A 10,682-nucleotide genomic window follows, 5' to 3' on the forward strand; every position below is an offset into this window, starting at 1 on the left:
TGTGGATCATGATACATTGGATGACTCCAATGGGGACTTGGATTTCTCTCCTCTGAGGGAGAAATTCTACCTGATTTAGAGCCACATAGGACTCTACTCTGGTTTTTTCACAGAGATGAGTTGCTGAGTCTGACTCACATCCCAAAAAAGCTCAGTGTGGACAGAGTGACGCTATGGGCTTAACAAAGAAAAATCCCATATTGATCATCTTATGCATAGCGTCCTGTTTCTTTCCCTTCCTGGATCCAATTCCAGTTAATTGATCTTAAGTGGAGTGCCCTGGAGGCACGATCTAAGGAGGGATGTGCTTTTGCAGGTTTATACCCTTTGGATCCGAAGGCATGGAATCGGTCATGATTTCTGGAGGAGGATGCCTTGGTATGCACTGTGACCAAGCAAACCACCATTCCAGTGGAAGGAGGGGCAGCTCTAAAAGATGCCCAGAATAGGATTGAAGCTCTTTAAGCAGGCCTTTGAGACCATGGCAGGGAACTTGCAAATTCCTTCTTGCTGGTGGCTCAGGCTGGTTTGCGTCTCTCTGAAGACACAAATAGTGGAGTCCATTGGTGGATCGGTGATGGAATTGGGAGGCCTTATTAGCTGATGTGGGCTGTGACTTGGTGTGGACGGCCGCTAGAGGGATTGCTTCCGTGTTAGCGACTAGGTGCCAGTTGTGACTGCAAAATTGGTTGGCGGACACTATTTCCAAGTCCAATCTCATCAAGGTTACCCTTTAAGGGTTCTTGTTTGTTCGGCAGTGAGTTGGAGAAGATGGCGAATAGCTGGGGGGAATCCAAGCTTCCTAGATTGCTGGAGGACAAGAAAGCAGTGTTGCGCCCTTTTGGAGCGAGGGACCAATCCAGAGCTAACAGTCTGTTTCGTCCTTATAGGGGAAAGGTCTCATCCCTTCGGAAGATCTGTCCTTTCAGCCAAAGAAGCCTCGCAAAGATGAGGACTCTGAGGCTGGAGCACCTCAATCTTCCCAAAGAAGGTGTGGTGGCTCACCTACTGGATCAGGAGATAGGCGGTCATCCATCTTGCTTTTTTCAAAAGTGGGCCTAGATTACTACAGACCAGTTGGTCCTGGAAATGGTAAGGGACGGCTATGCTCTAGAATTTCTCAAAGTTCTTCCAAATGCCTTTATGATCTCTTCATGCAACTCTATGTAGAAGAGTGGCAGTGGAAATTACATTAAGGAGGCTCTTGTGTTTGAAGGCCGTAGTTCCTGTTCCCAGATCGCAGGAAACTATGGGGTGCTATTCCATTTTTGTCTTTCCCAAGAAGAGGGGTCTTTTTGGCCCTTTCTGGATCTGAAAGGGGTCAGTTGACATTTGCGGGTGACTCATTTCAGAATGAAAACTCTTTGCTCCAACAATGGCAGTACAACAGGGGAATTTCTCACCTCTCTCGATCTGACAGAGGCCTATCTATATGTTCCCATTTGCCAGAAACATCGTTTTCTACGCTTCCCCCGTCTGGGACATGGTCATCAATTTCAGGTCTTGCCGTTCGGGCTGCCTACAGCTCCCAGAACCACCTCTAAGATGGTGATGGTAGTGACGTCTTTTCACAAGGAGGGCATTTTGGTCCATCCATATCTGGACAACTGGTTGATTCGAGCCAAAGTGCACAGGAGTCAGTGTGCATCTCACAAGATGATTTCCTTGCTCTGAGCTAGGCTGGGCAGTAAACTTGGCCAAGAGTAGTTTATAGCCATCTGACACTATAGGATCTTGGCATGCGTTTTGATATGGAGAAAGGCAGAGTGTTTCTGCCAGAAAGTTGCATTCAGAAGTTAATTACTTAAGTTCAGGCCCTAAAAAGGACTATTTGCCCAGCGATGTGGTCTTATATGCAGGTTCTGGGATTGATGGCAGCCATTCCAGTGGAAACACTGAGAGGAGAGGATCACCTTGCTGGTGGCTGAAAGGAATCAGTAAGTTTTTGCTTGGGACATTGACTTTTTTTAAAGTATTGGGGCAAAGTTAACTATTTGGGAATATTATTTAGTGTGTTTGTGCCTTTAATAGTCAGGCAGTGAATAAACAAGTTAGACTGTTTGCATTTTTAGTCAGTCAATAAGGTAGCAGTAGATAGTGTGTTCATTTTTAAAAGTCTGCAGAACTGAGTGTTCTCCAGACTTTTAAAGAGCTGACTGTTTGTTTTTAATACTAACTGAGTGCATTGTATTGAAAAAAAAAACCCCACAAAAAACAACAAACAAAAAAGTAGCCAGAAGCTAGAAATAAGCTAGGAGCAGTATATACCAAAGTAAAAAAGTTGAATAGTTCAGCTCAGTTACTCACCTTGGAAAGGTGTTGAGGTAGTGTGATTGGGTTTGAATAGGGACCAACAATTGTTAATCAAGGGAGCAGTGAGTCACACAGGCTGACTAACTGAAGTTAGACTGTTTGTATTTCCCCACCCACCCACCCCTAGCTCATCCCTTAATTTATAGGCAGGTGCCACTTTCACAAAAAAACAAAAACAAACCATCAACAAAAACTTTATTGAGAATTCGATCAAACCCCGGTAGGCCACTACCAGACACATAGTGAATTCACTAATACATTTAAAGGAAGTTAGACACATTCCTACTCCCATAGCAACCTAAAACTTAACTAGGAACTGATCAAAATTGAGATGAAGGCAGCAGTCCAGCAGCAAGCGGGGGGCTTCCCAGTCTTTTGCATCGAGTGTCACATGTATGATTTTTTACCCACCGGTGAGAAGTTGTACATGTTAATGCGATGCAAAGAGCTCCTGGCTCTCAGAGAACGAGTCCGATCTCTGGAGGCGAGAGTGGCAGACCTGGAGGAGCTGAGGCAGACAGAGAGGTATATAGATGTGACCTTCAGGGACATAGTAGTCAAGTCCCAACTTCAGACTGGCAGCCCTGGTGCTGCCTTGGAGGAAGAAGGTCTCATAATGGGAGAGCACCAACCAGGTGTAGCAGGAAAGGATCCTGTAGCAAGGACCTGCTCTCTAGGTGATGCATTGTCCTTTCGCACTGAGGATATCTCCCCAAGGCCTACTGCCCAGGAGGGAAGGGTTAGGTCGGCCGTCATAGTTGGTGATTCGATTATTAGGAATGTAGATAGCTGGGTGGCTGGTGGGCGTGAGGATCGCCTGGTAACATGCCTACCTGGTGCGAAGGTGGTGGACCTCACGCGTCACCTAGATAGGATTTTAGACAGTACTGGGGAGGAGCCGGCTGTCGTGGTACACGTGGGCACCAACGACATAGGAAAATGTGGGAGGGAGGTTCTGGAAGCCAAATTTAGGCTCTTAGGTAGAAAGATTAAATCCAGAACCTCCAGGGTAGCATTCTCTGAAATGCTCCCTGTTCCACGTGCAGGTCACCAGAGGCAGGCAGAGCTCTGGAGTCTCAATGCGTGGATGAGACGATGGTGCAAGGAAGAGGGATTCAGTTTTGTTAGGAACTGGGGAACCTTTTGGGGAAGGGGGAGTCTCTTCCGAAGGGATGGGGCTCCACCTTAACCAGGGTGGAACCAGACTGCTGGCGCTAACCTTTAAAAAGGAGATAGAGCAGCTTTTAAACTAGAACAAAGGGGAAAGCCGACAGTCGCTCAGCAGCGCATGGTTCGGAGAGAGGTATCTTTAAAGGATACTAATGATGCATTAGAATTAGGGCATCCCGACAGTGAGGTTCCAATAATTAGAAAAGTAGTCCAAGTGCCTGCAACTAAAAACTCACCAGAGCTAAAAAATTCTAACTTATCCCTATCAATTAAAAAGCAGAATAAAAATACAAACAAAAAACAAACTTTGAAATGTTTGTATGCTAATGCCAGAAGTCTAAGAAGTAAGATGGGAGAATTAGAATGTATAGCAGTAAATGATGACATAGACTTAATTGGCATCTCAGAGACATGGTGGAAAGAGGATAACCAATGGGACAGTGCTATACCGGGGTACAAATTATATCGCAATGACAGAGAGGAGCAGTCGGGAGGAGGTGTGGCGCTTTATGTCCGGGATGGCATAGAGTCCAACAGGATAAACATCCTGCATGAGACTAAATACAAAATTGAATCTTTATGGGTAGAAATCCCTTGTGTGTCAGGGAAGACTACAGTGATAGGGGTATACTACCGTCCACCTGGTCAAGATGGTGAGATGGACAGTGAAATGCTAAGAGAAATTAGGGAAGCTAACCAAATTGGTAGTGCAGTAATAATGGGAGACTTCAATTACCCCAATATAGACTGGGTAAATGTATCATCGAGTCACACTAGAGAGATAACGTTCCTGGATGGAATAAATGATAGCTTTATGGAGCAATTGGTTCAGGAACCGACGAGAGAGGGAGCAATTTTAGATCTAATTCTCAGTGGAGCACAGGACTTGGTGAGAGAGGTAATGGTGGTGGGGCCGCTTGGCAATAGTGATCATAATATGATCAAATTTGATTTAATGACCGGAAAAGGAACAGTGTGCAAATCCAAGGCTCTCGTGCTAAACTTTCAAAAGGGAAACTTTGATAGAATGAGAAAAATTGTTAGAAAAAAACTGAAAGGAGCAGCTACAAAAGTAAAAAGTGTGCAAGCGGTGTAGTCATTGTTAAAAAATACCATTCTAGAAGCACAGTCCAGATGTATTCCACACATTAAGAAAGGTGGAAAGAAGGCAAAACTATTACCGGCATGGTTAAAAGGGGAGGTGAAAGAAGCTATTTTAGCCAAAAGATCTTCATTCAAAAATTGGAAGAAGGATCCAACAGAAGAAAATAGGATAAAGCATAAACATTGGCAAGTTAAATGTAAGACATTGATAAGACAGGCTGAGAGAATTTGAAAAGAAGTTGGCTGTAGAGGCAAAAACTCACAGTAAAAACGTTTTTAAATATATCCGAAGCAGAAAGCCTGTGAGGGAGTCAGTTGGACCGTTAGATGATCGAGGGGTTAAAGGGGCACTTAGAGAAGATAAGGCCATCGCGGAAAGATTAAATGATTTCTTTGCTTCGGTGTTTACTGAAGAGGATGTTGGGGAGGTACCCGTAATGGAGAAGGTTTTCATGGGTAATGATTCAGATGGACTGAATCAAATCACAGTGAACCTAGAAGATGTGGTAGGCCTGATTGACAAACTGAAGAGTAGTAAATCACCTGGACGGGATGGTATACACCCCAGAGTTCTGAAGGAACTAAAAAATGAAATTTCAGACCTATTAGTAAAAATTTGTAAATTATCATTAAAATCATCCATTGTACCTGAAGACTGGAGGATAGCAAATGTAACCCCAATATTTAAAAAGGGCTCCAGGGGCGATCCGGGAAACTACAGACCGGTTAGCCTGACTTCAGTGCCAGGAAAAATAGTGGAAAGTGTTCTAAACATCAAAATCACAGAACATATAGAAAGACATACCGTATTTTTCGCTCCATAAGACGCACTTTTTTTCCCCCAAAGGTGGGGGGAAAATGTATGTGCGTCTTATGGAGCGAATATAAAAAAAAAACCAAACAAAAATCTAACAAACACCCCCCCCCCCCCCCCGACTCCCCCAAGACCTGCCGACTTAATTTCCTACAACCCCCCCCCAAGACCTGACAAATTAATTTCCTGCAACCCCCCACCCTCCTGACCCCCCCAAGACCTGCCAAACGTCCCTGGTGGTCCAGCGGGGGTCCGGGAATGATCTCCTGGGCGTGGGCCGTCGGCTGCCAGTAAACAAAATGGCGCCGACGGCCCTATGCCCTCACTATGTCACTGAGACCGATCGCTGCTATTGGTCGGTCTCAGTGACATAGTGAGGGCATAGGGCCGTCGGCGCCATTTTGTTTACTGGCAGCCGACGGCCCTATGCCCTCACTATGTCACTGAGACCGATCGCTGCTATTGGTCGGTCTCAGTGACATAGTGAGGGCATAGGGCCGTCGGCGCCATTTTGTTTACTGGCAGCCGACGGCCCTATGCCCTCACTATGTCACTGAGACCGATCGCTGCTATTGGTCGGTCTCAGTGACATAGTGAGGGCATAGGGCCGTCGGCGCCATTTTGTTTACTGGCAGCCGACGGCTCACGCCCAGGAGATCGTTCCCGGACCGCTCCTGGACCCCCGCTGGACCACCAGGGACGTTTGGCAGGTCTTGGGGGGGTCAGGAGGGTGGGGGGTTGCAGGAAATTAATTCGGCAGGTCTTGGGGGGGTCAGGGGGGGGGAGGTTGTTAATTTAAAGGGTTGGGATGGGGGGGGGGGGGTTTGGGGGTTCCCACAGAAAGAAAAATTTTCTGATCTGGGGAGTGGACCGAAATGGCCCTCCCCAGACCCGAAAACAAAATGGGGAGAAAAAAAAAAACTATGCACTCCCCTAATTTGCTCCATAAGACGCCCAGACGCAGAGCCGGTTTAGCACAATTTTTTTTTTTTTAATTTTCCCCCTCTGAATCCTAAGTGCGTCTTATGGTCAGGTGCGTCTTATGGAGCGAAAAATACGGTAGTTTAATGGAACAAAGTCAGCATGGCTTTACCCAGGGCAAGTCTTGCCTCACAAATCTGCTTCACTTTTTTGAAGGAGTTAATAAACATGTGGATAAAGGTGAACCGGTAGATATAGTATACTTGGATTTTCAGAAGGCGTTTGACAAAGTTCCTCATGAGAGGCTTCTAGGAAAAGTAAAAAGTCATGGGATAGGTGGCGATGTCTTTTCGTGGATTGCAAACTGGCTAAAAGACAGGAAACCAGGGAGTAGGATTAAATGGGCAATTTTCTCAGTGGAAGGGAGTGGACAGTGGAGTGGTCATAGTAGTAGTGGCGGCGACACTCAGGAAGGAAGGAATTCTCGTCCATCCCTACCTGGACGATTGGCTGATCAGGGCAAAGTCACCGGAGGAGAGCCACCGGGCAACCAACAGTGTTATAGCTCTTCTGGAAAACCTTGGATGGGTAGTCAACATAAGCAAGAGCTCCCTACAGCCGTCCCAGTCGCTGGAACACCTAGGGGTCCAATTCGACACCCGAGAAGACAAGGTCAGCCTGACCTCCAAGAGAAAGTCAAAACTCCAGAATCATCTGCAGGCCCTGCTGAGCGCCAGCCAGCCCACAGCTCGGGATTTGCCTACAGGTCCTCGGCCTCATGGCATCCACTCTGGAGGTGGTGCCGTGGGCGAGGGCTCATATGAGACCATTGTAACGCGCCCTTGTATCTCGATGGAGCCCACGATCACAGAACTACACCATACACCTACCTCTACCGGCCAGAGTGCGGTATCAGCTACGGTGGTGGTTGCAGCCCGGCCACATGAGCTGGGGGTCGAGAATGTCCTCCCCAACCTGGATTCTGCTCACCACAGATGCCAGCTTGAACGGATGAGGAGCACACTGTGAGGAACTCACCGCCCAAGGGCGGTGGACCAGAAAAGAGTCAAGGTGGAACATCAACCGACTAGAGGCACGGGCAGTCAGGCTAGCGTGCCTGTGATTTGCCCACAGACTTCGCGACAGAGCGGTCAGAGTGATGTCAGACAACGCCACCACAGTGGTATACATCAATCGTCAGGGCAGAACCAGAAGCCAACAAGTGTCCCTGGAAATAACTCCCCTGATGATTTGGGCAGAAGCAAATCTGCAGGACATCTCCGCCGTCCACATCGCCGGGAAGGACAACACGATGGCAGACTTCCTCAGCAGAGAAAGCCTAAACCCGGGGGAGTGGCAGCTGTCACCCACAGCCTTTCAGATAATTGTGGATCAATGGGGGACGCCAGCCATGGACCTCTTAGCGGACAGGTCCAACGCTCAAGTTTCCAGAAATTTCAGCTGCAGGCGGGATCCTCGAGCCCAGGGGATCGATGCCCTGGTACAGCCGTGGCCTCAGGGGATCCTGCTATACGCCTTTCCTCCGTGGCCCCTGCTGGGCGCCATTGTACACAAGATTCAGCGACACAGAGGCCTAGTTCTTCTAGTGGCCCCGTTGATTAATCGATCAGTCAGTCACACATATATCCATAAAAGCTTTTGCAAGGAAGATTACTGAATTACTATACTTCCTTTGGGGGTATATGTACCCGTGCTGACGTCAGATCAGTCTCCAACTGCTAGCACGAGTACACTATACCTATTTGTTTTGACTCCATCTGCGTATACTAAGGAAAAGGAGATTATCAGGTAAGTAATCTCAGCATTTTGGGTACTTGCCAGTTTCTTATGGCCTGGATTGGCCACTGTTGGAAACAGGATGGTGGGCTTGATGGACCCTTGGTCTGACCCAGTGTGGCATGTTCTTATGATTCTAGTGTGGGCATTTCTAGTTATTTTATTTTCTCACTACAGTTTTTTTTTTTGGGAGTATGGGAAAGGAATTGATCTCTGTACAAAGTCGTATTCTCTGGATATATATTAACTTAGAATTCCTTTTTGAATAAATCAGGTAAGCCTATTCATTTTTTTTTCTGTTACAGCAGTAGTGGTAACACTTGATTTTATTACAGTGAAAGTATAGCACCATTGTGCAAGAATTTGTATTCTCTACAAAATGTTATGGCTTGTTTAACCAAACTGCACATTTCCTGGCATTTTGACAATAGCATGGATTTCATAGTTTTAAATTATCGCTGATCCAGACTGTTCATAGGATGCTTATGGTTTTTGTCTTTAAAAAAAACAAAACCAAAAAACAAAAAAAATCTAGTTGACTTCTCATCCATGAAATAGCAAAAACTAACCCTTCAATGAAAATTGCAGTTGGTGAAATTTTTATATAGTTTTGGTTTATAGTTATTCAACAGAGATGCTTTTAAATGAATGTGGCACATTTTCACTAGAATTGTAAATGCAATTTATCGCTTAATATTACTGAGTTGTAACTGTCTTCCTTTCCCAGGACTGCTTGGACAGATCATTTAAAGCCGAGGTACACAGCTGTCCAGCCTGCCGCTATGATTTGGGCAAAAACTATTCTCTGCAGGTGAACAAGACACTGCAAACTGTACTAAACCAGCTGTTCCCTGGCTATGGCAACGGACGGTGATTCTCTGTAGCATTATTCCTTTCGCTGCTTTGAATTTGATGATGGTTTTGGATTTCGTTTAACGATATATTTACCAGGAAAGCTTAAAGTTTTCCATGTTTAAAAAAAAAAAAAAAAGTGAAGAAGCAAGTAAAACAATCCATAAGGCTCCAACATGTCCTCTATATTTGTTTTAGATAATTTTTATGGGCTTTGTATAATTTTTTTTTTTTATTAACTTGACATTTTATAGCCCAGCTATTATATGGAACTGAGCTACTTTCAGCAATGATGTAGACAACTGATTTTGCAAAAATTCTTTGCTTCACTGAAAATGATTTGGTTGCTAGAACAATATTTGTATTTGCCCTAAAATGTGTATTCTCGATGCAGTGTGCTGATGTGCAAACTGAATGCAGTATTTCCTGTCTATGCCAATGTAGCCCAAGCTGCTTTGTAAGTGTAGATCCCTTTCAGCTGCTTATATAAAATCTCCTTTTCAAAAGCCAGCATGCATCTTTGTTTGCTTAAAAAAGTCTATGGTGCATGGATTTAGCCAAGTACTATGTCCGCCTGGTTTTGTTTCCTTTGTCAAACCTGAGGCACTGCTTCTTCAAATGGAATATTGCTTCCTATCCATTATCTCTGCAGCACTGAAAGCCATTTATTAAGTGCCTTCGAACTTCTGTAAGCAAAAGGACAGGGAAAAAACTGCACTCTAATCAGGAGAGGTTTGGAAATAGTTTGGGGCACAGAAAATAGGCAAGGAGACAAGGAAATACCAGGCATGTCAAAATATCAGATATCCTCTGTGGGAAAAGGCCAATATCTTGGTCTTGTCTCAAGACCTTTTTAAATAAGCTCCTGATTAAAGGTTACAGACAATGATCAAAACATTGGTGTTGGTATGCATTAAATTTAACATTTTGAAGTGCTTTGTATTTAAACACTGTAAACTTTCTTCATTATCTTTAGTTCAATTCCTCCTGATGCTAGATTTAAAATCACTTGCTTCCTTATCAAATGTATATTTTTCATACCTATAAGGCATATCAATGAAAAGTGGTTTTGAACAGTTTTCAACTTTTGTAATGTTGTAAATGTGTGGACTGCACTAGAATTTTAGTTATTTTGTATGGGTTGACATTTAATGTAATAGAACCAAAGTTTTACAGTTAATACCTCAACTAGGATATATTTACTATTTATCACACTTTACAGCAAACAGACTGGAATAAATGTTAATTTTGTGCATGTTTAGATATTGGAGTGGAAAAATTTTGTAACTTGCATAATTTTATCAATCTTACTTAACTTGCAATTGTTATCTAATAAATATCTTTGAGATGTGCTTTGTATACTTCACTGTATCTGAGAAACATTTTTGGGGTTGGATTATCAATTGGGCACTAACAGTCAGTTCTCATACACTGAATTGTATAAAATTAGGGACTTAAACCACGTGCTTTTAAATCTCAAGAGTTTTAAGAATTTCTACCTAAAAATGTAAAACAAGTAGAGCTAAATTTATATATTCTCACAGGACAAGCAGGATGGTAGTCCTCACATATGGGTGACATCACAGGATGGAGCCCAATCACGGAACACTTTTATCAAAGTTTCTAGAACTCTGACTGGCACCTACTGGGCATGCTCAGCATGGCACTAAACCTACAGCCAGCAGGGGTCCCCCTTCAGTCGTCTTTTTTC

General features: G+C 44.4%; 1 protein-coding gene across 1 annotated transcript in view; it reads left to right on the plus strand.

Moving 5' to 3' along the window:
• Positions 1 to 10,319, plus strand: part of UHRF1 (ubiquitin like with PHD and ring finger domains 1) — a 499,879-nt gene extending 489,560 nt beyond the window's left edge. Inside the window, exon 17 of the mRNA XM_029614586.1 lies at positions 8,847 to 10,319. Within this exon, the coding sequence (XP_029470446.1) occupies positions 8,847 to 8,993 (147 nt within the window). The 3' untranslated portion in view covers positions 8,994 to 10,319. The remainder of the gene's footprint in view (positions 1 to 8,846) is intronic.
• The last annotated feature ends 363 nt before the right edge of the window (positions 10,320 to 10,682 follow it).

Source organism: Rhinatrema bivittatum, chromosome 8, assembly GCF_901001135.1.
Source record: "Rhinatrema bivittatum chromosome 8, aRhiBiv1.1, whole genome shotgun sequence".
In the NCBI taxonomy this organism is placed as follows: domain Eukaryota; kingdom Metazoa; phylum Chordata; class Amphibia; order Gymnophiona; family Rhinatrematidae; genus Rhinatrema; species Rhinatrema bivittatum.